Here is a 26,147-nt window from a genome sequence, read left to right as displayed (position 1 = left end):
ATTCAGCACTGGTGAGGCCACATCTGGAGTATTTCATCCAGTTTTGGGGGCCCCACTACCTAAAGGATGTGGACTAATTGGAGAGAGTCCAGCGGAGGGCAACAAAAATGATGAGGGGGCTGGGGCATATGACACACAAGGAGAGGCTGTGGGAACTGGGCTTATTTAGTCTACAGAAGAGAAGAGTGAGGGGAGATTTGATAACAACCTTCAACTACCTGGAGGGGGATTCCAAACAGCATGGAGCTAGGATGCTCTCAGTGGTGGCACATGACAGAACAAGAAGCAATAGCCTCAGGTTGCAGTGGGGGATGTTTAGACTGGATAGTAAACTATTTCACTAGGACGGTGGTGAAGCACTGGAATGGGTTAACTAAGGAGGTGGTGGAATCTCCATCCTTAGAGGTTTTTAAGGCCCAGCTTGACAAAGCCCTGGCATGATGATTCAGTTTCAGCAAATCCTGCTCTGAGTAGGGGGTTGGACTAAATGGCCTCTTGAGGTCTCTTCCAACCCTACTCTTCTATGATTCTATTATACTGTATTTCAAATGCAGAGGATTTCTCATTACTTCTGAAAAAATTTCCTTCCTTTATAAAAATATTAATATTGTTTTTATTATTTGAAAGGCATATCTAATCAACAGACAAATTACAGTGTCAGTAATTAAGCAATTTACCATATTTTACAAGCAACTGATGCTAAAAACAAAAAGTTTAAGCTGTATAAAATTGATTTAGTATTGTTTCAGCCTATTCTTGACATATGTTACTGCATGTTTCCTCCATATTTTCAGGCTCAAAATCCATGGTCTGGCAAACCTAATCTGTTAACAAAATGAAAAGGTGACCTTGCCTAATTTAATAAGTCAGTGCAGAAATACTCTTTCAACATGTTAAAGAATTATGAAAAGGTTATCTTAACTTGCTTTTATGTGAGTGTACTCTACCTTTCCAGATCATTTCTTAAGACTTGCATTACTGTACTTCATTTGATTATATAAAAACCTTTGTAGTTCACTATATTTTAATAAAGGCTTCGTTTTGCTACTAAATATGTCTATCATTTACATTTTAAGCATGTATTATATACTGTACTTTCTTTTTTGGAGTCAAGGTTTAAATATTCTGCCTATTGTTAAATGAGGCTTGTACTTTGGGGAATTGTTTTTCTTTGAAAAATACTTTTGGGATGAAATCAGCGCTGGCTAAAGAGTCTAGCCTGATAGCCTGTGAGACTGAAGTTCTGCAGTTATTCTTAGAACAGGTACAACATGACGGCAATAGTGCAAGCTGTCCTACATAACCCCACAAACATGCCACAGTCTTAACTGGAGAGGACCATCTCCAAAAGTGAAAGGGTAGTTTAGTATCTATTCCCATTCAGACACAAGCCTCTCATCTTAGAGCCCCAATTAATAAGGAGAAGTGATTTTGCAGTATGGACACATTTCCACTCTGAATTTAATATGCCTCATCAAGTTATTTAAGATGACTCATCAGACACACCAACACATTTCAGTTAATCTAGGTCAAAAATGGAATTCAAATTTATGCCCAGAACTGCACATTTAGTAAGCATAACAGGAAGCAAAAATATTAGAGTTTTTATGAAGCTATCAGGTTTTTGTCCTAAATGGATGAGGCTAGATGGATAAAGTAAATAAGGAACTGTTATTTACTCCTTCTCATAACACAAGAACTAGGAGTTACCAAATGAAATTAATAGGCAGCAGATTTAAAACAAACAAAAGGAAATATTTTTTCACACAGTGCACAGTCAACCTATGGAACTCCTTGCCAGAGGATGTTGTGAAGGCCAAGACTATCACAGGGTTCAAAAAATAACTAGGTAAGTTCATGGAGGATAGATCCATCATTGGCTATTAGCCAGGATGGGCAGGGAAGGTGTCCCTAGCCTCTGTTTGCCAGAAGCTGGGAATAGGCGACGGAGTGTTATCACTTGATAATTACCTGTTCTATTCATTCCTTCTGGAGCACTTGGCATTGGCCACTGTTGGAAGACAGGATACTGGATTAGATGGTCCTTTGGTCTGACCTAGTATGACCGTTCTTACGTAAATAGAGCATCTTCCCAGGTGCTCAGTGAAATGGGAGGAGTTGGAAGGAGGGCACACAGAATTTGCTCCCCCACATACCCCTTGCTAACTTCCATGCAGGGGATGACAACTGCAGCCCATGTATTTCCTAAAGCATAAGATCTGCTCAGGGATACTGATTCGGCACATGCAGTTTCTCCAAAAGGAGGAGGGAGAAAGTAGGGCCAAGCTTTTCTGCTTCGTTCAGCAAAGCTAGTCTTCCTCAACATGCTGCTCTTTTAAGGGACAGGCACGGTGTGAGCACACCCCTCAGGAGCTCCAGTGCAGCTCTGTCTTACTCCGTACACAGGGCTGTGACTTAATGGCACAGTCTGGCTCACAACTGTGAATTTGGATGGACTGATCCTCTCTCTGGTTACCGGCAGCAGCAATTCCTTTATCTGAACCCAACCATTCCCACCCTTTCATCATACATGCAACTTTATTGACAATTCCAACACAAATGCCAATCCTAAAATTCTGAAGTAATAAACAAGCCTAAATGAGACATTAAAAGTTGTGAGATGCACATTTAAGGAAATCTGGACAAAGACCCTCCCCGTCTCAAATTCTTATGCCAGGTCACAATTTTCATACTTGTGACATGTGAAATGAAGGTCGTTGTGGAAAATGAACTTCTGTGGGAGTTTTTTTTGTCTAGCTTCTTTTTAAGTGCAAAGTATTATTGTTAAAAGCTCTGCTTGCAAGTTGCAACAAAATCACTTTTAGTGCTTGTCTCTCAAGCTCTGGTGTATTTTAATTATTTTTTATTTTCATTTGGTGTTTCTCTTTTATTTTTTCATAAATGAAGAGCCTGCAGTTCACGCCTTTAGCTCTCACAATTTGGACCCAAAACAAATCTATTAGCGGTGCAGTTTCATGATTATTTATATTGTATAGTACTGAAGTAAGCTGAGTTGACTGTACTTAACAATGGGAAGGTAACTTTACTGAGCCTTGTGTACCAACTTGCAAACTTTTCTACAACTAATACTCCAAACTGAAATAAGATTGCAGCACACCAGAGTGGCATTTCATTGGCAAGCAGACACACACTAGACATACAGTTAGGCACTAACAGTCCAAAACAGACCAACTAATAAAGTGTTACCAGAGAGAAGGACTAGGAAATAGATGCGTCACAGACAGATGTGTAAAAATATATATATATATATATATATATATATATATATATATATATATATATATATATATATATATATATATACACACACACACACACACACACACTGAATAAAAGCTTCACTTAACCATTCTTTACCCAAATTTTAAGAATCTCTGACTTGATGCATTAGTAAATGATGTGATAAGATCAACAAATATAATTTCTAGAAAAAATTTAGGGAAAAAATGCTTTCTGGAAAACTAATTTATGTAACACATCTCCAAACAACAAAAAAAAATCATATATTTCCATTAATAACCACTTTTTGCAAAACATTATCAAATCTTTTTCACAGTTAAGCGTGAGGGCAAATGACCGTTGGTATCCATAGGCTGTCAAAAATACTGTCAGAAAATTAAGTTCTTCTGACACATTTGACAACTCTAATCCCATGGATATACTTCAGGTTAAAATGAGACGTTAACACATAATATTGATATTGGGAGTTAAACTTCATCAAGATCAAATATTCTTGGATGCCAAGAAAGCACCCCCACCGAATTCCTAAACATATAGACTATTATTTTTCTAGCAGAGTAGTTTTAAGTTAATTTATCGTATTTTTATGGAGCATAGTCCCACATCTTATTCACAGCCTGTCAGCACAGCAGTAAACTGTAGAAAACATAATACTAAACATTACAACATAAAGAAAATATTTATCTAATTTGGATTCTGTAATTTTTAAAGTAAGTGACTGCTTACTTAATTTGTGTCAAAGCAAATAAGTATGGCCATTAATTTTACCGGTAGTACAATGTAAAGGGAGTATGACTATCAGTCAAGCAATTTCCACTGTAGACATTAGCACTTAGATTTTTCACTACAAGAGTTGTTTTCTATTCTGAAAAGAACCTAGGTCATCAACTATCAAAGTACTTAAGCATGTGCTTAACTTTAAGTGCATGAGTAGGCCCATTCAAGTCCGCAGGACTAGTTGCATATTTAACTTTACTACAGACTACAGAGCTCTACTGGTACTAAATTAATAATGTTATCCAGGTATTATATTCCATCAAGAGGAATTAATCACAGAGGATGAAATACCATTAAGAATACTCCTGCATTTAAATATGATGTGTGTTTATGGTATCATTTGCTGAGCTTTGTTTTCTTTCCCGTATGAATTTTCTGGACAATTTGCAACAGTATTCTTACACCAAAATACAGCCTTAGAAGACTTTCCTGTGAGAAATCTCACAACTCAAATCTAACTTAGATATGGAGGCTGACATTAAAGAGCATATTATTTGAGCAAACAGGTTGGATTAAGGCACTGCAAATAGATGGTTGACTATATTCTTTTGCTCCATAGGTCAATGTTTTCCTGCAACCACATTATCTCTGTGAGATATGGTAACAGTAGCTGCCTACCCTGCAATGAAAAGTTTACAATTGTGTTTATTTAAATGGACTCTATTAAATTAAATTTTGGTTTCCACTTTATTACAGACAATTACTAGTCGAGCCACTGAAAATGAGAGTTAAAATGACTCAAGATACAATGGCCCTACGTGTCCTTTGTGAAACACCACTAAAAGCAACTGAATAAATTTGTCCCAGAGTGCAGACACTAGTGGGGTGACAAAGGATTTATGCTCCTTTTTTGTAACATTATACCCCATCATTTTCAGAGTACTGTTTTAGCACACATATTCCCTATTCCCAAACAATGGAGAATCAGGGTTAGGCATGATTTTGGCAAAAGGTAGCATCTCCAGAATCTGAAGTTGCTCGATTTGACTACAAGAGGATTATCATACTAGAGTGCATTTTGATGAGCCTCAAAACCAGCTGAGTCAATAAGATGATCCCTATTAATGTCAGTGGAAAATGCCTCAATGCCAACTTAATTTCAATTAATTCAGACATTTAATCAAAGCTAGTATAACTCCTAGAACTAAGACTTAAGCTAACACCCACAAAATGGTTTGAGATTCTTAAAGGAACACTGTCATGTCATTTAAATGCCAGAATATGCACAGTGCTTTAAAGCTATATTATTGGATGGAGATTCTAGACTCTCTTTCAGAATCCAAGTATTTTTGTTCAATTTACTGTTGCCAAGAAAAATAAAACCCAACAGCCACTCTTCAGTCACAATATTATTTTGTTGCTGCTAAAGGTAGCATCCAAACAACAGAGGGAGTTCAAATTAACAAGCCTTCTTTCGGAGCTTTACAGACGTCATTGTTAACCTTACCTCTATTCAAGATAATTCTGAGTACTGAGTTATATAGAAAAGAAACATTGCCAAGCCACACTAGTTTCCTTATAAGAAGCAAAGCATGAGCCTGGGGGAGAGAATCAATAAATGGAGAAGGACAAAGCCATTAACAGGAAACAAATTTATTATCAATCTGCTAAGAGAGGTTCTGAAAACCATGAAGAAAAATAAAGATTATGAATTATTAAAAAACTTGACTTGTTATTAATTTACCTACTTATGCATGTGAGGAAACTTTCTAGCCTTTCCCTACATTTATGACCCACCCAGACTACAGCTACTCTACAAAGCACCTAGTCTTAGCATAATAAAAAGAACTGTAAGAAATTTTCATAACAAACCCCCAAAACTTCCCTGCTTAAGAATTTTGTTACCATTTTGAAACATGGCCCAAATTTCCCAAACAGTTCACTAACATTAGTAATCTGGCCAAGCTGAGATCAGACGTGGACTGAATATTAAGTGCATGCAGTTCTTCTGCCTGTTCTCACCTCAAAACTGAGCAAAATTGGCTATTTTGGGTGAGCTTCATTTTGAGATCTCAAAGGACGCATAAACTCAGGAGCATCAAAACCAAAAACAGCTTTGCACAAACCCCTGTGAAATGAAGCTATCAAGTCTCCCACTTCTCTGATAATAATTAGTAGATGAGACCATGTTTAATTAAGTTATCAAAAATATATTTTTGGGGAGGCTGAAGCTCAGACTCTTATTTATAGGTGCTATATGCCTCTGCTAAAAATGTCCCTGCAAAACAGAGGCAGACACTGAAAATGTGGCCTTTAAAGACAGAAAAAACAAAACAGAAAGGGAGGCTCTGGGTTACTGGGTATGTTTTTTCAAGATATCACTGCTCTTGTAAGGAGTTGCACATTAAGGATTAATGACTAGTTTAAAAAAAACTGGTCTCATCCAGCATTCTTCATACACTCAGCACTCCCGTTCATTTCAGAATATTTACCCTTCACAGAAAGCTGTAGGAATCAGTAATTTGATCTGTGATTTTGGCATCAAATACTGAGGTATTTAAGAATTCTGTATATACAGAATTTATTTTAAAATCAAATTAAATAGATGTTTTAATGATCACATGTGCATCCAACACCAATTATTTCACAATAAAGTAAAATAGTGACAGTGTAACTTATTTGTCAGTTCTATAGTACAGTAGCTCGCTTTCCTACGTTATTTACATGTGTTTTTCTGTCTCAGGGCAACAATCATTAGCTATGATAGTAAAAATGAGGAGTTGCTAAAGTAGTATATGAATTTTTAATATTTGAAAAAATAGCTCTTTGCACAATTAAGGTTTAGCTTGTAAGCATGTCATTGGTATAAAATATTTCTCATCATTCTGGGGACACACCAGATGGAATGCAGGGCATTGTGGGATATGCCATTTATCACAATGACAGTGTGTAGGTAGCAGTGATCCTCTCACCACAGGGGGAAGCTAGAACAGCAAATGTGGAGCAGCATTAAAAGCTAGACTAGTGGAGTTTGGCAACACTTGCATTTCTCATTAACGGAATCATATTAATTTATTAGCCATATATATCAAAGTACTTCACTACAGAACTGTCACCAGGAACAGTTTATAACTGTTAGCATTCCCCATAGGCAGAGAAGTGTGGCAGTCATCTTGAAGCAGTGTGCATGTCTTTGATTTTTTTTAAAGATAATAACAACTCAGTCAAACCAGGTAATGCCAATAATGACAAAGTTGTCCATATGCTTCATATTAGAAAGGGAGCTTAAAAAAGAACATCCATGATTACCGAAAAGAGATATTGGGAAACAACAAAAATGATCTGCAGAAGTGAGATGTAAACATACCAAAATGTTCAGTCTACTATGCTGGTGGGGACAGTTCATTAATCCATATAACCATTTGCTTCCTTTGCTCCAAGGCCAGTTTAAATGGGACATAGAGGATTCACGCTTCTTTCATTTTTTTGACAGCAGCCATCAGACATGGTAGCCCTATATCCAGCTACTTTAGGTGGTGAAATGAGTCAACAGGTACTCTGTAAATTGATCAGAAGAGTGTGCTTACAAACTACTTACTCTCAGAATCCAATCAGCTCAACTTCACAATAAGAACAGAGGAGCTTCTAAAGATCTGGTGGCTTGTATATTTTTCTAGTTTGAATAAACACCAGAATTTTCTAAGTTTATCTGAATTTCAAACATTTGAGCCAATACCACACATTGCTGTTGACCTCCACGAAGCAGAGCCCTTTCTTTTGGCAACAGGCCCTACTCTGTCTTGGCTGCATCTCTCAATAAGCATGCTTTCATTCCTCCTCACCCCTCAGCTCTGCAGGTCTTCACAGCAAGTCTTGCAGCTTCTCTGCTAGGCCTAAGACTGCCACTCAACTGTAGCTTGGAAGCAGCTTTGGGACCAGGTCTGGGTGGAAATGGGAAGAGAAACTGTCATTAATAAAAGGCATGTGGGCACTGATTGTGTTGGCGACCCTCACATTTAGTTCTCTAAATTAAATTGCTGGAAAGACCAGAGAAATTATTCTTGACATTTTTTCCCATGCCTACAGAAACAATAAGAAGCTACAGTTTAATATAGTAATTGGAAGCAAGACAACACTTAAACTTACAGTATTCCGATAGCAACTACTTTATTGATTAAATTCTCCAAGGTGCTAGTTGGTATCATTATCTACTAATATATTTATAAAATGAAACTATTCTATTTACAGTTAAACTTTCAATAAATCAACAAGAAGTTAAACAAGGTGTTGAGTTGCACTTGCAGCCAAAAAGTCAAAGCCGGGAAGTGCAGTATGCCTAATTCAACTGCCTGTTTATTGCATGAAAACGACAATGCGAACCTGAGCTGCTACAAGCCAAATGGGTGATGAAAGTAGCAGCATGTATTACAAGAGGCGAAATGAGATGGCTGACTCAAGTCTTGAGAAAGTTGCTGACTGTGACTCTCCAGACTGATCAGTTTACTCCCCAACTCATAGAAGCAGCTCCTTGGGACCCATTCATGCACCCAGCAGAATGGCTGAAGGTGAACTGCTGTGAATTGATTGATTACTGCAAGAGGGAGGGAACTAAAGTGAACAAAAGGAAGGTATGAATCATGTCACTGTTGATGAGGAATTCAGTTTTTGCCATGCTGAGTCTGAGTGAGCCGTTACCAACTAGGATGATATGTTGGAGAGAGACAAACTGACTGTGGAAAATTTCAAAGCTACGCAAACATAATGAGTTTGAAATTTCCCATTTGAAGCATGAAGGCAGATCTACATAACCATCTTTATGTGCTTGCTCCACCAAGATGTGACAAGATCAGAGGCTGGGTTCTTTAAGGAGAGAGAGTTCAGTGGAGATGTAGGCCTGAGGAGGCCGAGAAAAGGAGACCTAGAGAGGAAAACTGCATTGCATGTACAGAGACAGAGATGAACTGAAGAGGCACCAAGATGTAAGGAAAAAATCCTCCTCACACCATTTCCCAGTCAATTGCTTCACTCTCTCCTCAGTTACTCTCACAGCCTGGGCTGTTCTCCACTCCTCCTGATGCCTGTAAGTGCGGCTAGCTGGCCCAGCAAACAGGAGAAAATGCTTCTACTTCCCATGTGGCAGAAAGCTGACATTGTTTTAATGGGGGGGGGACTCTTGTAGGACACTGGCCAGGACTATCACTACTTACAGAAAGGATAGCCCAAACTAAACAACAAATAATGGTAAGTATGAGAACATAAGTACCCAAACTGACCAGTGACCAGGAGACAATGGTTAATATCTCTGTGATCACTCCCTGGTTCTACTCTACTACACATCACCCTAGTCTTATAACCATCTCACCTCCTTTGAGAAGCAGTAAAATGAATTGTTTAAATTTTTAGTTTAGCTAAAAAAAAAAAAAAAAGGTCGGGGGGGCAATTGCAGACTCCTGAAGCCATTCCAGGTCCATACCTCAGATCCCCAGCAAGTGTGGAAATGGTTCTTGTAGCACCTTTCTTTTCTTCCTCAAAGACTTCCATGTCTCTCCCATCTTTGACAGAAAGCTTCTTTTTGGGGGGGAGAGAGGGGAGCAAATATGATGCAGCTGCTTCAAGTAATTAAAGCTTCAGTAATATCCAGCTGCACTGTTTCAGCTTCCCCAAGCTAAGGAGAAACTCTCATGGATCCAACTTTCCCTTGGAGCCCTCCTGTACCATTGTCTGGTTTCATAGCACTTTCCTGTAGGGCAAAGAATGTGGGGTGTGCTGTGACAATACAGGTTCTCATTTGAGTCTCCAAAGGACTTTTATCAGCCCTCACAATCCCTCTTCATTCTGAGCAATATGACAGCAGAAATAGTTTTAAAAATTTACTTTTGTATTTGGTTAAACATCTTCAGCTTTTTCCAAAGCACAGTCTAGTAATTTGAGGCTTAACCTTTTTTATTTGATTTTTCTGATTTTTAATTTTAAAGCAAGTTCTGCTACTTTCTGTGGGCAGAGTACCATATAGGACAGGGATGGGCAAACTACGGGTTCTTGGAGCTTTTAATCCGGCCCTTGAGCACCCGCTGTCGAGCAGGGTTGGGGGCATGCCCTGCTCTGCACATGCCGTGGCTCCGAATGGCTCCCGGAATTAGGGGCATGTCCCCACTTTGTCTCCTACGCATAGGGTGCGCCAGTGGGTTCTGTGTGCTTCTCCTGCCCCAAGCGCTGGCTTCACAGCCCCCATTGGCCAGGAACCGTGGACAATGGGAGCTGCAGGGGCGGCGCCTGCAAATGGGGCAACGCGCAGAACCCTCTGGCTGCCCCTATGCATAGGAGCCAGAGGGGGGACATGCTGCTGTTTCTGGGAGCTGCTTGAAGTAAGCACTGCCCTAAAGCTGAACCACTGACCCTCTCCCACAGCCCAACCCTCTTCCCCAGCTCTGATCTCCCTTCCACCCTCCGAGCCCCTTGATCCCAGCCCAGAGCACCCTTCTACACCCCAAATCCCTCATCCTCAGCCCCACTCCTAGCTGAAGCCTTCACCCCCTGCTCCCCAACCCCGTGTCCCAACCCAGAGCCCCCTCCCACACTCTGAACCCCTCATTCTGGCCCCAGCCCAAAGCCTGTACCCTCTCCCACACCCCGCTGCTCCAAACTCCTCTGCTCCAGCCCACAGACCCCTCCTACATCCCACACCCCTCATCCCTGGCCACACCCCAGAGCCCTCACCTCCAGCCGGAGCCCTCACCTCCTCCTGCATCCCAATCCCCTGCCCCAGCCCGGAGCCCCCTCCTGCACCCTGAACTCGTAATTTCCTGGCCCCACCTCAGAGCCCACACCCCCATCCAGAGCCCTCACCCCATGCCCCATCCCAAACCCCAATTTCATGATCATTCATGGCCCACCATACAATTTCCATACCCAGATGCGGCCCTCAGGACAAAAAGTTTGACCACCCCAACACAGGACCACACTGAGCCACTTGAATACTATTTACTATGCACACAATGCACCCATGGGGTCCTAAAACATTACTACTTTAATCCAATATGCCTTTTGCATAGCTTTAAGCCCTATTTGCAAACACGCTGTCAAGCAGTGGGCTATGCTGTGTACTTTTAACAACAATTTATCAACGCTGGTTGCCTCTTGTTATCACCATTGGAGAACAAATAAAACACAGACTATATGAAAACCCTTGGTTTGGGAACACTAGACACGGTTTTAAAAATTCTAAAAAATGTGTTTATGAAAATCAGTCTTCAGAACTTCACTACAGTACAAATGAATTATTAATTACACATTATTATTATTAGATAACAGATGGGGACCAACTGAACTGGAGTGGGGGTTGAATCCAGCAAAATGCTTTCAAACTTTGAGTATGGTTGAAGCAATTATTAATATTAATATTGCTTAAGAAGTTTCATTCCTGCTTCCATGGTGGTGATTTATTGACCCAGTGGGTCAAGAGAACTGAAATTCTTCATTAATTTCTCACTTACTGCACAATGGGACATAGGGAGATTTAAGGCCCTGATCCTGGAACTTCTTGTATGTGGGTGGACCGCAGTGTCCATGCCCCACTGAGCTCAATGGGACTGTGCAGCAGTCCACCCATGTGCGAGAAGTTGCAGGATCAAAGCCTAAGTTATCATGCTCCAGGCACTCCCTTATGATTGCAAGGCCTGTCGAATATTTAAGTAATTGGTTATATTTTACTGTATGTTAATTAAGTTATGGATTGTTCATTGTTGACCTTATTATCAAATAAATACATGCACATTACAACATCAGTTGGTGGCAATGGTAACAAGAAGCTTCATTGAAGTTTAAATTCTCTTTGCTTTTAATTTACATTGCCTTAAGTTACTGAACAGCAGCAAAACACTGTTAATGATTTACTATTTTAGGTGTATTTATAGTCAACAGTTACATTGTGCCACTAAATTAAGAGTATGCATACAGAATATCATGACCATCTGCATTTGGTTTTATTCATCCTTTTGATAACCACGTCTTCCATAGTTAGTGTGACCAGTTTTATGTCTTCCTAACCTACACTAACCATTTTATAGCATAAATATTAGCCTCCCTGTTTATATGCCATGAGAACTAAAAGACACATGCACCAGAAAGGAAGAAACCCACACTTTAAGACCCTTTAAGACAGTGGCTAATTTTCTCTCAGGTTTTTTTTTTGTAATAAAATAATGTATTTAATGGAATTTCCTGTAAGGAAATTACAATTAATAAAGAACTAAACTACAAATCCATTAGATTTTAGCCACTGCAGCAACAAAACACAGTTTTCATGAATACTCAAAAAATCCAATAATGTAACCTCTGGTAAAGCTTGAAAAACCCTGAAGGACATGGCATTTGGATCAATATTAGTTTATTTCAACTGCTGTGCAGTATGAAGAGACCAGGCTGAACATCTGATGGATTTTATTACCTGTTGGGGAGATAAGTCCTGGTGATAACAGGCCTGGGACTCCATGGGGCAGAAGACGTGCATTTTCTTGTATTGCAACTCCCAGAGAGCGCTTGGGGGGTCTTCCTGGTCGTGAGCTGTTGAAATACAAATAGGATAAATTTAAATTTATTTTTTTGAAATGTTTGCTTAATGCATGTTATATTGATTTGTATTATAGAAATACGAATCCTCTCTCTCTCTCTCTTTTTTTTTTTTTTTCTGTGTGTGTGTATGTATATATGACATTTTTACCTAGGAGAAAAGGACCACTTGTGGCAGGTTAAACATAACAAATGTTGTACTGTACTCAAATGATCCATCAGTGAAATACTCTGCTTGTACACTTGCAGAAGCATGCACTCAAAGTCATATGGAGTAACTGTATATTAAAAGGTAAGGAGTTATGAGAATTTTAGAACTAAATCACTAGGCTGGGAACAAGGAAATTCTGACTTCCAATCCTGACTCTGCTACTGATTTTATGTGAGGCCTTCAGTTGGCCATTTAATCATTGTTTCTCAGTACTCTCAGTACTCTGTAAAATGGAGACAATGTGCCTCACAATGGTGCTGCTAAAATTAGTTGATTTAAGAAGATAACTACACCAGTAGTAGGGATTATTTTTCAGATTGCTTTCACCAAATTGGGGCCTGAGCATGTAAACTGTGATGGGACAACCTGAATCATCTCTGGGGCCACTGGTACACTGTCACAGAATGTACACCCCTGCACCCCCAATTCCTGAGATTCACAGTGACTCTCAGCCAGCCAGTAAATGGAAGATTTATTAGACAACAGGAACACAGTCCCAAACAGAGCTTGTAGGTACAACTAGGACCCCTCAATCAAGTCCCCAGGGGGTAGGGAGCTCATCCCTCAGCTTTGGGGTTCCCTCTGTTTTCCCAGCCAGCTCCAAAGTAAAACTCCTCGAGCAGTCTCCTCCAGCCACCACTCTGGCTCTTCCCCCAGCCTTTGTCCAGTTTCCCTGGCCCCAACCCCTCTCCCGGGCTCAGGTTACATGCTCAGGTATTCTCACCCTGGTATCCCATCACCAATGCAGACAGTCTCAATACAACTCCCGCACAACATTCCCAGGTCAGTACTCCCCACTCGTTGCTCCATCACATACACAAACACCCAACCAAAAATCTTCAAACTAAAAAAAAATAAATAAAAAAAACACAACACTGCAAGGATCTAGACAATCATTTAGACTACCAATTAAATTACTATAGCCACGTAAGAGTGGACATTACTATGAAGTGTGGTTTAAAAGGTATGGGGGAGGTGGGGGGGGAGACAGGAAACTAGAAGGAATGAATACATGTTGCATTCATGTCTTTTGGCTTCTTGCTTTTGGGTCCTGGTTTCCCTTCCTCACAGACTGATTGGTGTTTTTGACTGCTATGTAAGGGCTAAGCTAACGATGTTGGTCTAACCTATCAAATTCTCACATTTTTCACCCTAGCTGCAACAGCTTATGAATTCTGGTTACAAGTTTTAATACATACTGTAAAGTAGTAAAAGATCTGTGTATTTATCTATTTCATTCCTCCATTCCCCTAACACAGTTTTTGTGTCTGGACTATTATTCTGCAGCTGTCACCACAATAGAGATCTACAGAGAAAAGCCATTGGAATCATTCTTTTCCAAGCCAAATGATAAAAACATAAGGTTCTAATGTTAGCAAAGATATTGCCGCTTTTCTTTGGCAAAAATACATTTTACTCAGCTGAATAATAGAGCTTTTGACAAAATACTGTGCAACACTGTATAAAATAATCAAGGTGCAACAATAAACGAGGTTAAAATAGAAAGCATATCCAAAAGCGACTTTTGCTTCACAAAGAAATTTCAGTTAAAGTCCACTTTATCAACTTTGCAGTGGCAAAGCTCTCCATCAAGGTAAGACAAACTCTGTGTTTAAATGAAGACAACTTCCAGCACCACTACACAGAGGTACCATTCCCTATTCATTTTTCAAACAATGTGCTAGCGTTATTTTGTTTTATTGTACATCAAACTAGCACAAAATCATTTTTTCTGATTTGCTATTTCAGTCTATAAACCTTCCCACTCTTCTTTTTAGCTTTGTTTTAGGCAGTTTTGAATTTCACATTATTCAGTGTCTTTTCACCTTTGTGTTTGCCCTTTTTGAAGGAGTCCTATCATCATACTGGAATGGTTCTGAAATGAAATTTACTGTAATGTTCAGATATTTTTGTGTGTGTGTGTGTGTGTGTGTGTCTGTCTGTCTGTCTGTCTATATATGAATGAGTATGGCACAAGAAATTTGGACCATTTTTCTATTATCTCTTTGCTCCAAAAATAATAGTATAAGCAAATTTACTGAGTAATCTATATAATGTTACACTATATTCTGTCCTGCATTTCACTACTACATCATTGGGATTGGGAAACCTCCTCACTATGCTAAATTCAGTTAAGCTTTTTTCTGTTTCACTAGGAGTACTTCTTCCCATTTTTAACAGATCTTAAATATAATCTTCTCTCAACATATGCAATACATGTAAAGTGCCAAAAGCATGCTATTAAGGTGTACTAAACTTTATATTTCCATGTCTAATTTACCTATTGACTAGTCTGTTTAGAGAAATTCAGTATATTTCACATAAATGTAGGATCTCAGGTAAAATTAGGCATAGATTTTAGGCTTTGTAAAACAAAAACAAATTATTGTTTGATTTATAAAAATATACATCAAAAGGTGCCTATCTAGCATTGTAAGTGTGTTTGATATATATTACAAAAACAAATCAACTTAATTTAGCAGCTCTGCTCACTGACTGCCCACAACAAAGCTCAACCCTCAACAGAACATTTATAAAACTTCCCACCTCAGCTTCATTAGCAAGTGTTTTACAAAAATAGGATTTTAAGAAAAAAATTTTAAAATCTAAATATAAAGAGTTTTGGAGGGGAGGAGGAGGATGGTTGCATTGTTGTACTGATTCTGCATTTTTGGCAATGTGTGAGACTGTCCAGTTTGGCCAATGTACATGAAGAGAGGCATTGCTGCCCTGATGGTGTGGCTGATGTGGTAGGTCCTATGATGGTGTTGCTAGAGTAGATATGGGGGCACAGTTGGCAGTGGGGTTTGTTGCAGGGATTGGTTCCTGGGTTAGTGTTTCTGTTGTGTGGTGTGTAGTTGCTGATAAGTATTTGCCCCCAAAAGCTTATGCTCAAATAAATTTGTTAGTCTGTAAGGTGCCAGAAGGAGTCCTCATTGTTTTGGTTTCCTATACAAATACTACAAGCAAAAATGAAACTCATGAGTCTTGTCATTAACTAATCTGCACCAAGTGTCAACACTAAATAAATATAAATACTGAGAAATGAATTAGCACCTGAATTCTGGCATACACTAATAGTTCTACTGACTTTTAAAGGACTACTCACATAAGAAATGTGAGCATGATTTGACCCTTAGTTTTTTAGAATGCTTTTTTGGTTTCGATGACTTCTTCTGTTTCTAATGACAGCTAAGGAAATTTGTTTTGTTTTGTTAAAGACACAACATATGGTTTTTAACCTGTTCATCTCCTTTTAGCAAATATTAAAACAGTAATAAAGCACTTTAGGCCTGTTTATGATCTTACTTTCACAGTTCTAAGCTTATTGATTTTAGTGACATTATTCCAAATTTACCATAGTTTAAATAAGATCAAAATCAAGCCCATTGTCTCTAATTTAATATTAAAGTTTAATTTAAACACTATTGTCTAGCTTGTATTCATAACTGCTTACTCCTCATTCATTCCACATCTGCCAAAAATTCTATATGGAATTTTAATGTTACATTAAATAAGTCTGCATGAAATTAATCCACTATACCTGAAGCGGGGAATGGGGGTGACGGGGATTGGCATTGTCTGGGTTTGCGGTAGGAAGGGTGTGAGGGAAAGGAGGTCAGAAGCAGCTGCAAAAAGGGTAGGTGGGAGGGCAGCATTGCAATGCTGACTCATCCTCTGGGAACATAAGTGTGGAAGGCTTTAAAAGGGGCAGGTGCAGATGTTAGAAGCCCTTTCTCTACATTGCAAGCTACGCAGCATCCACCCTTACTCCCCTCCAGGTGGTGAATATCAGACTGGTTCGGACCAGTGTGGGCATTGCACTAGTCATTCCTTTCTAAGGGGCCTGAAATTTTTCTACCACCACATTGGCATAGGTGGAATGGAGGGCATTGCGTTCCTCACAGCAGATTTCAGGGAGGGCTTATTATGGTGAGTAGGGAAGGCTAATAGGCTATGATGTTGCAACTCATTCTGTAAGCGCGGGACAGATGTCCAGTGCAGGCACTCTATAGGGAAGGCATCCAGTAGCCTTAAAAATGACGGGCTGGTTAAAGGAGGGGTCGGGGCTCCTATGATTGGTAAGGCAGGGAACCAATCCTCCACCCCCTTTTTATAGCCCACCTTAACCCCCCTATGGGAGGGAGTGGGGAGGGGAAGTAAGGTCCCAGCCTTGGGTTGGCTGAGTGACCTGGACACAAAATGAAAGGAGGCTAGTAGAAGCCCCAGGTAGTTATTTGAATGGGATAGATCAGTGGTTTGAGCATTGGCCTGCTAAATCCAAAGCTATGAGTTCAATCCTTGAGTAGGGCAGTTAGGGATCTGGGGCAAAATCAGTACCTTGTCCTGCTAGTGAAGGCAGAGGGCTGGACTTGATGATCTTTTGGGGTCCCTTCCAGCTCCATGAGATAATATAAAATATATGGAGATATACCTATTATAACATGGATTTGCCTGCACTGTACACTTTTATCTGCCAGGTGATCCGAGACATCCAATAATAAAGTTGTGGGCTGATTAAATTCATATGAAGTGTCTCCTATCATTCTTTCGATATAGACAGACAATCTTCTCAGCTGGTATCAGACTCATAGCACTAAAGCAAAGATCCATTAAGGTAACAATGTTCTACAATGAAAAACTCACTGGGCTAGCTAATTTACTTCTTTACTCTATATTAAAGAAATCAAATGGAATATGTAAAAATATCTCCTGTGCTGGAAACTCTGGACTCAATTTTGTCTTTAAATCTGTGATACCACAGTGCCTTTTCTTCAATATTTTAGATGACAAAGGCTTAGTTCAGGACTGCACAGCAAAATACACTGAATGTCAATATTAGAACTGACAGGAAAATGTTTTACTTTTCAGCCAAAAATTGAAATATTACAATTTCAAAATCCATGACTGTGCCTCATAGGAGATGCAATTCTGGTGCCTCATGCTCCCATTCTCCTCTCAGTGCTAGGATCCCTGATCAGACTACATTTCTCAAGAGGCATCAAATTCTCCCCACTTGGGAGGGGACTACAACTCCCAGGAGGCAGCATATCTGAATCAACATATTTTGGACAGAAATTGAAAACTTCAGTTTTTAAGCATTTGCTATTTTGATTTTAAAATCAAAATGTTCCATGCAGAGCAGATATTTTTAGTGAAAAATTTTGTTTAATTGAAAACTTAATTTTCTATAAAAACACAGTTTAGATGGAATATTTTCAACCAGCCCTATTTGATATACTTAATCTACTATTTCTCTATGTACTGCTGGCTAATTTCTTGTGATACCCCAGGCCCCACTGGAGGCATTTCATTGTTACAAACTCTCACAATTTATCACAAGCCTGACACTGTCTGGTGTTTTTTCTTGAAGCTCCAACTCTAGGAGTCAAGTGATTATGGGAGAATCTCAGCTTTGCTGTTTAAAAAGTAAGTTTCTAGCCCTCATGTCTGAGGAGAAAAGTTTGAAAAACATGCCCCAAGTATACACTGAAGGCTCAGAAAGGAGAAGGCAAATAAAAAGAATCATAACTTTTTTTTAAAATCCCATGACTTTGCGGGAGACCTTACTCATGATTTTTTGACAATTTGGGATTAGAAAAACTGACATTTTTATAATGCTTTTCTTAATTCTCACCCCAGGCTCATTTATACCCAAATTTTTGGTTTAAAATGGGTCACTTTCACCTCCTCCTTTTTTTCTATCTCACTGAAGTAAAGGCATACAGATTGGAGGTGCAAAAGAAAAATTCTGTACATACCTATTAGTCTGTGATGATAAAGGGAGCTGAAAACATGATGAGGAAGCTTGGGCTCACATCACAGTTTCCTACACACTTCATAAGGCACACAATCAGCTGAAAAATATTTTTCTTCTAAATATATTACCTACTGAGTTTTTTCCCCTAAGGCTGTATTTGCTGCCAGTCAATCTCTGAAAACAAAAGGTGATTCATTTGATTCTAAATTAGATGTTATTTCACTTACGATGACTAATTGAGAAAGTTGTGTTGATTCTGTAGATAAATCTCAGAAGGATTTTTGATGTAAAGTAAAAAAAAAAATCACACTCACAAGTCCTGAACATTAAATCGATAACAAAAGTACTCAATAAAGAACTTTTTTTTTTTTTTGAAAACCTGAGCATCTGAATGATTTTTCAGGATCAGATTCAATAATCATATCATATTTCTTATTCATTAAAATAAAAAATTAACTAACCAATAAAGTTCCAGGAGAACTGCAATACCTTATGGATTTCAACTGTATTCATATTTCTAATTTTTTTTTACAATCTCTGTAAGTTAACTTCAAATACTCCTGTTGCCAGTTCCATACTTTCCATCAGGAGGGTCATTGTTTCTTTAGGAATTATCACTGATTTTGAGAGTATCATGGATTAAGTTTAAAAATTAAGGGTAATATTTTTTAAAGAAATTATTTAAGCTAACAAAAGGATTCAGTCAAAAAGGAATAGATTTCTTTTTGACATCTCAGCTTCAAAGTTGCAGTTTCCAAACATCTGTTATATTTCTGCTAAACTCAGATTAGTTAAGAGATTCTTGTTTTATTACCATAATTAGGCTAAGGATTTCTTGTCTTCCAACTGCCTGAAAAGAAGGCATCTGTAGAAGAAAATAAGGAAGCAGTAGACTATTCAATCTTACACAAACACAACTCACTGCAATATTTTTTATTTTTTTGTATGTTTGGGAATGAACTTTGGCAGAGTATATTAGAATTTTTTTTTGTGGTGGTTACAAAGTTATGTGACAAGGTATTGGGAATCAGTAATTAGTATATCTTTTTTTCCTTTTCTATGCCTGGTGAGAGCTAATTATTATTACCATTTTCTTTTTTAACACATATGCAATCCCTTGGTGCCCTGGGGAATATTTTTACAAGGCCACTTCTGTAGTTTTGATAAAAGTATTGATCAGCTACATCTTCTTTAATGTTCTTTTATGCTTGTTATAGACAACTGCATAGTTTGTGATGTTTGCAACTTTATCAACATTTTGTAAACTATAATTCATCAGTAGAAATTTACAGCAAATCACACGAGTATGACAACGATGTTTGCTTGTGCTTTTTAATGTCAGAGATTCACTAGAAACAGAAAAAAAATTCCATATTAATCAAGACAAATAAACGTGCTGATTTAACTAGGAAACTGTTATTTGGATGACAATTTAATCAGCTCAGGTTGAAAGGTCCATCACTGCAGCATCCTGTTACTGCTAAAATATTGATTGCGTTACTGATTTCAGTAATGCTTTATTTTACAGGGCACAAATAACCATGTAATTACTCTTTAATTGAATGGTAATTGCATGCTGGCAATTATTTGTTAAATTTTGCAGTTTAATTACAAGTTTATTTATGCTCTGTAAAATAAAAATATTCTATATTTTAGTCATTCTGAAGACTAGCTATATAGGCTGTCAAAACCACAAAGCTAGTTATGATAGTACAAGTCTGACAAAGCCATAATAATACTATAACTATTATTAAAAGGATCAGATGAATCTCTGAATGCTTCAGCTTTACAGAATTAACATCAGATGTAACATTTGTAAGATTAATGGAGGAATACTGTACCACAGAAGCATGATTTCCTCTGGGGTCTAGTCCACCATTTAGCATAATTTATCCTGATGTTTTGCCTTTCATTCTCTGAGCTTTTTAAGAGAAACTGAAATAGTATCCTATTCCCCTGAGAACAAAGAATAAACCAACTAGAAATATAATTCAACAGTACTTCATATTTCTGCAACTGAAGTGGATTACCACCATTGTATTATCTTAGCAGCCTATAAACTTTGTAGACTTGGCAGTTAGGTAGATAACAAGAAAAGGCATTATATCTTGTAGTGTCAATGATATATAACCCATCCCAAGATATATTTATTCCCAGTTTTGATAGATGAGGTACCCAGTACTTTGATCATTAAAATTTTGAATTTTAGTGTTATACTTTTCATTTGTATCATTAACTATTTATGAATTATCAGCAATTTAGTGAAAACTCTGCTGACTTTGTTTTCTCAAATGATACCCAGTTAATAAATTAATTATTGATTCCATGAGACTATAAGCCATTTGATATAAAAATATGCTACAGTTTTGATTTAGTAAACTCTCACATGTATCACAGATTTCTTCAATAGTAACATATTTTGTTAGGCTTCAAGAAACATTCTGAAGCAAGTATATGACAGGCTGTGTAAATTGCTCTGAATATAGTAGCAGTAACACTGGTGCCAGTACTTACTAGTGAAAAACTATCACAATTGGTTTGCTGAAGTTGGAACAGTAACCACAGACTCATCTTTCATTTCCTTTATACATCAGTGGCATTATTAATCTATTCCTTCAGTTCCAGAAGATGTCATCATTCTTGTGTTAATTTATTTGTGTAAGCTAAGAAAAATGTGAAAGGTAAGAATTTTTAAATATTATTTTGGGTTTTTACCAGTAAAAGCAACATTCTTGCTATCTTGAATAAGAATTATTTTTTTTAGGACTATAAAGTTTTTAATTGCATCATGGATAATAATCATCTCTCTGCTGTAGCATTTATTACAACATTTCAAAGACTCCAATAGTAGTTAAACTCTACTTGACCTTCCAATGTTTAAGAAGAGAAACAAATTCTGACCTCACTGCAACCTGATTCTGTCTCCTCTCAGTGTTGGCAAACTGATCACTTGCCTAACTATTGCTCTACATTGTATTACTAACCAGATCAAAGGCAACAACAACCAATTCAGCAGCAGGGAAAAAGTCATTCATATAAAAAAGGCAATTAACATTAATCATATATGAAGTTGTTTGAGAACTAGATGTATGATAACTAGAACCGGTCACTATAACAACTTTCATAGAACAGGTGCTCATTTTAAATTAGTACTCTAAACACCACAATCTAGGACGCTCGTGGCAGCCCCATCCTGACTCTAGCAGACAAGACAAGTTCCCCAAAACAAAAGTTACCCTCCAAAGGGCAGATCTTCCCATTGATTTCAATGAAATTTTTGCTTGAGTAAGGGCTTCTGCATTTAGCCTTAACTGAAGCATATAACTCATAACTATAAATAGTGAAAAAAGAATATCTAAAACTGAAATCCACAAATTTCAATATCACAGAAATAGCACTTTGATTATTCCTTCTTTATTATACTGAGGTTCATATTAAAACAAAAGTTCCTTAACATTATAAAATTGTTCAGAAAATGCAGGAAACCAAAACACAGATGCAGAGGTGGATTTCAAGCTGCCCGTCAGAACTTCATTAACTGTACCATTAAAAGTTGGAGCCTTGACCATTAATATATCTCTCCCCACCCTACCCCTCCACCCCCATAAAAGCTACCAGGCATTTAATTAGGTCCTATGTTTGGTTAAATGGTGCGAGGTCATTCAATCTATGAACCAGATTAGTGTCTTTTAACACAACTGCATACCACACTGTACACCAGCTGTAGGTTGCAACAATAACAATGATTAGGGTGACCAGATGTCCCTATTTTACAGAGACAGTCCCTATTTTGGGGTCTTTTTCTTATATAGGCTCCTATTACCCCCCACCCCATCCCGATTTTTCACATTTGCTGTCTGGACATGCTAACAATGATTAAACTATTACCTTCCCTCACCATTTTTTAAAACATTGCTAACAAACAAACACCCTAACAAATGAAGCTTCCATGTTGTTGTGACACAAAATTACCAACCAGACATCTCACCAATCTCAAACAGGCAGAAAAAAATTCTTCCTGATCCCAAACAGGGCATTCTGATCAGATTCACAAAAGAATCTGTAAATGCAGTCCTGACACTACTTTACCTATAGGCATAGTTGCAAAATTTTGTGAAGCTCCATGTGTGGCATTTTATGTAAAAAATGTAATTATCTAATTTGCAACTAATATGTATATGCCCATAAAGTTATTGGCCTCTCTAGAAACTATTGCAGTGTCTTGATGAGTTTGAAACATGGGAGCTGGAACTGAGATTACAAAACTCATTTCATACAGGGTCATCAAACATCCATTAGATTACAGTTTTTAATCCCCATTGAGTAAGGCTGGATTCATATTGGTGACCTACAGACAAAAAGCTCTGAAGATCATTAGTAATGACCTAAAGCATCCAGTCCCCTAATAAGTGCTCCTGTTATACCTTTAAGAATGAAATTTATTTTCTGGAAAGATACATCTATTGAACCGAGTCAGCACCTTTTTGGCAGGGTCTTCTACTCACTGAACACACAAGCAACTTCTCCTATCCACACACTGCTCTCAGCCTTCTGCAACCAAAGGCAATGCTGTGCTCCACTCTTTTCTTAAAAGGACAACATCCATTAACCAATACAAACATTACAAATATAACAATAAGCCAAATATTAATACAACGTCCATATTTATCTCTAAATATGTTCTGCAACATAAATAATTTCAACTATTATTCCAGGGTCTTCAAACTAACTTAAACGTACTTGCTCCATGTGAGTCATCAGTCATGTTTAAACCTATAATGTTCAAAATTCACAGCCCAGAATTTTATCCTTCAGCAGTATGAGTAACTGTAGTGGGAGGTATACTGTTACCTTCTATGTGGAAGGGCCCATAGAGGGAGAAACAAGACATACTTTATTACTGGATAATAGCTATTTATAAACTAACACTAGATTAGAACTTTGGGTTCAGTTACTGACTCCTGGTGCAGAGTATGGCCTAGTGGCTAGAGAAAGCACAGCTAAGTGTAACATTGCTGCTGCTGCTTGCTTCACCTGCAGGGTGAAACTGTCATCTCTAGATATAAAATTATGAGTTTCTACCAGTGGAGCTAAAGGACTATGCCTATTACTACGCGGGCAGTGCAGACTCAAACCTCCATATGTGATCTACCCATTAGAGAAGGCAAATATCCATGTCTTAACAGAGTTTAGACAAGCACATAATTTGGCCCATCTCATCTGACAGGTAGTATGGCAAAGTAGAAGAGACTTCGTTCCGGTTTTTTTAGTGACTTGGATTCTACTCCCAGTTGGCTGGGATCAATCTTTTATGTGTAAAATGGGTGAATGACAGATAGTTGCCTCTACTAAGATTGCGGTGGGTGGGTGTGTAGAACCTTCGTTAATAAGTGTCATGACATGCACAGAAATATTAAAAACTGTCAGTAGAAGAGCTGGAGTTATAGCTCAATGAACCTTCCCTTAGACTAAGCTACAGGGTATTTACACGAGAGAGGTGAGGGAAATGTCTCCCCCCTACACTTCCGAAATGTTACATGTTACCAGTTGTGTAGAACTGAGTTACAGATCGGCAAGAGACAACACTTGGCAAGTGTGTAGAGGACAGGAAGATGGAGCAGAAACAGCCACAAGATGGATGCTGTGGAGACAAGACAACCTTAAATGACAAACAGGAGAGTTGGGAGGGCCAATCAGCCCTCTTGTCCCCTCTCCCCTCCCAAATTGGCCAACAGATGACCTTAGGGCAGCAGCAAAGCCTTCCAGTTTCTCTCTCACCTCTACACAATCCCCATGTGCATGCCCTACTCCTTCTGTCAGGACCCCAGCGGGTGGCCATCCACTCCAGTTCAATCAAAACACTCTGCCTGCTAAGATGGGGTGGGGACATTGTAATTCATTGTCTCTTTTTTACACACACCGCCATCCAATTATTTTGAGGATTTTTTTGTTAATGTTTCTAATTTCTATATTTTATTTTCTCTTAACAACTAAACCTGAATATATCTTTTCTCATTAATACCATTGGTAACATCTTGATAAAGATTCATTTAATGTTTTCTTTGTCAAAAAGAGAAAGCTGATGGAACACACAATTTAAGGGTTGACTACTCACCTGACAAAAAGTATAACTCTGAAGCTATTTTATTGACCTACTTACAATATTACAACCCCAAATATTAGAAAATCATGACTCAGGACCTCAAAATTATGAAACTGGTTTAAAAAACAAACCAACCAACCCATTTTAATTCTTTTTATTTGCTTTTTAATTTTTGACCCTTTAAGTTTATATTTGAGTCATATTTTCAAGTTTTTCTCTGCAATCACAAGGGCTAGAACATTACTTTAGTTGGGGGACTTCTTTTAAGTGTAAACTTGAGATTTTCTCATAATTACTTGATTCCAGAATCTGTGATTAAAAAGATCATGAGGGTTAGCAACACAGTTGTAGCTGCCTATTTCAATAAAATGTGATCAAGACCTTGTGTTAACACCTTTAGAATAGATTTTTGTGTGATACAGTCTAGCTGTACAATATACTGAAGTCCTACATTCACATGAGGACCAAGTATTGATGTCAATTCAATTAAGTACGGGCTGTTAGCCCAATTTTGCTCCCCCAGGAATAAATGGCAAAACTGTTTTGCATCAATGGAAGCAGGACTGGGCATTTTAACACTTAGCACATACTTTAGATGTTAAGAAATTAAGAATCTTTGTCCTCCCCCTAGAGCCTCTGAACATCAGAATTTTTGCAGAAAAATAAATGTTGGTCTGACTCAAAAAGCCTTATGTAATACAGCAATTTGGAAAAGTACTGTACATGATATAAAATAATGCAAACAGATCAAATTTTCAATAAAATGAATATTTTAACAGAATGCCACTGATAAGACCCACCATTAAAAGATCCACATACTGCCAATGTTGATTTAAGTATGCCTTTCAGATCTTAAAACTGACATGTGCATGTATATTTAATGACATAAAGATAGATAGATATAGATCAGGGATTGGCAACTTTTGGCATGCAGTCCATCAGGGAAATCCACTGGCGGGCGGGGACGGTTTGTTTACCTGCAGTGTCCACAGGTTCAGCTGATAGCAGCTCTCACTGGCCATGGTTCACCGTCCCAGGCCAATAGGGTCTGCGTGAAGCGGCGTGAGCCAAAGGATGTGCTGGCCGCTACTTCCCAGAGCCCTCATTGGACTGGGACGGTGAACTGCGGCCACTAGGAGCTGCGATCAGCTGAACCTGCAGACACTGCAGGTAAACAAACCGTCCCAGCCCGCCAGCGGCTTTCCCTGATGGGCTGCGTGCCAAACGTTGCCAATCTCTGATATAGACACACAAACTTTTTATAGAAACAAATTACACAAATCCGAGACTCATTTCTATGTACCCTGTAAAAAAATCACAATGTTTAGTATAAAATAGTACATTTTATAGGTTTATTTAACCATCTTATAAAATTTAAAAGACTGCTGGTTAATCAAATAGGATAGTTCAAAGAGCCAACAGAAAAAAGATCACAACACTCTCTCAAATTATATCAGTTTATGGAGTAATGTGTGCACAATCATATTGGTTTTATTCCTCTTAAATTCTATAGGTCTTTTCCACAG

General features: G+C 38.2%; 1 protein-coding gene across 4 annotated transcripts in view; it reads right to left on the bottom strand.

Annotated features, from left to right (window-relative positions):
- The window catches only part of DACH2 (dachshund family transcription factor 2), a 544,577-nt gene that overhangs the window by 227,040 nt on the left and 291,390 nt on the right, over positions 1–26,147 (bottom strand). For all 4 annotated transcript variants that reach the window (XM_050965050.1, XM_050965047.1, XM_050965049.1 and 1 more), the window contains exon 2: positions 12,425–12,540. In XM_050965050.1, coding sequence (XP_050821007.1) covers positions 12,425–12,540 — 116 coding nt within the window. The remainder of the gene's footprint in view (positions 1–12,424; positions 12,541–26,147) is intronic.

This window comes from Gopherus flavomarginatus, chromosome 8 (genome assembly GCF_025201925.1).
Source record: "Gopherus flavomarginatus isolate rGopFla2 chromosome 8, rGopFla2.mat.asm, whole genome shotgun sequence".
In the NCBI taxonomy this organism is placed as follows: domain Eukaryota; kingdom Metazoa; phylum Chordata; order Testudines; family Testudinidae; genus Gopherus; species Gopherus flavomarginatus.
Note: the sequence above shows the minus strand (reverse complement) of the source record. Positions and strands in the feature narration are given on the sequence as shown.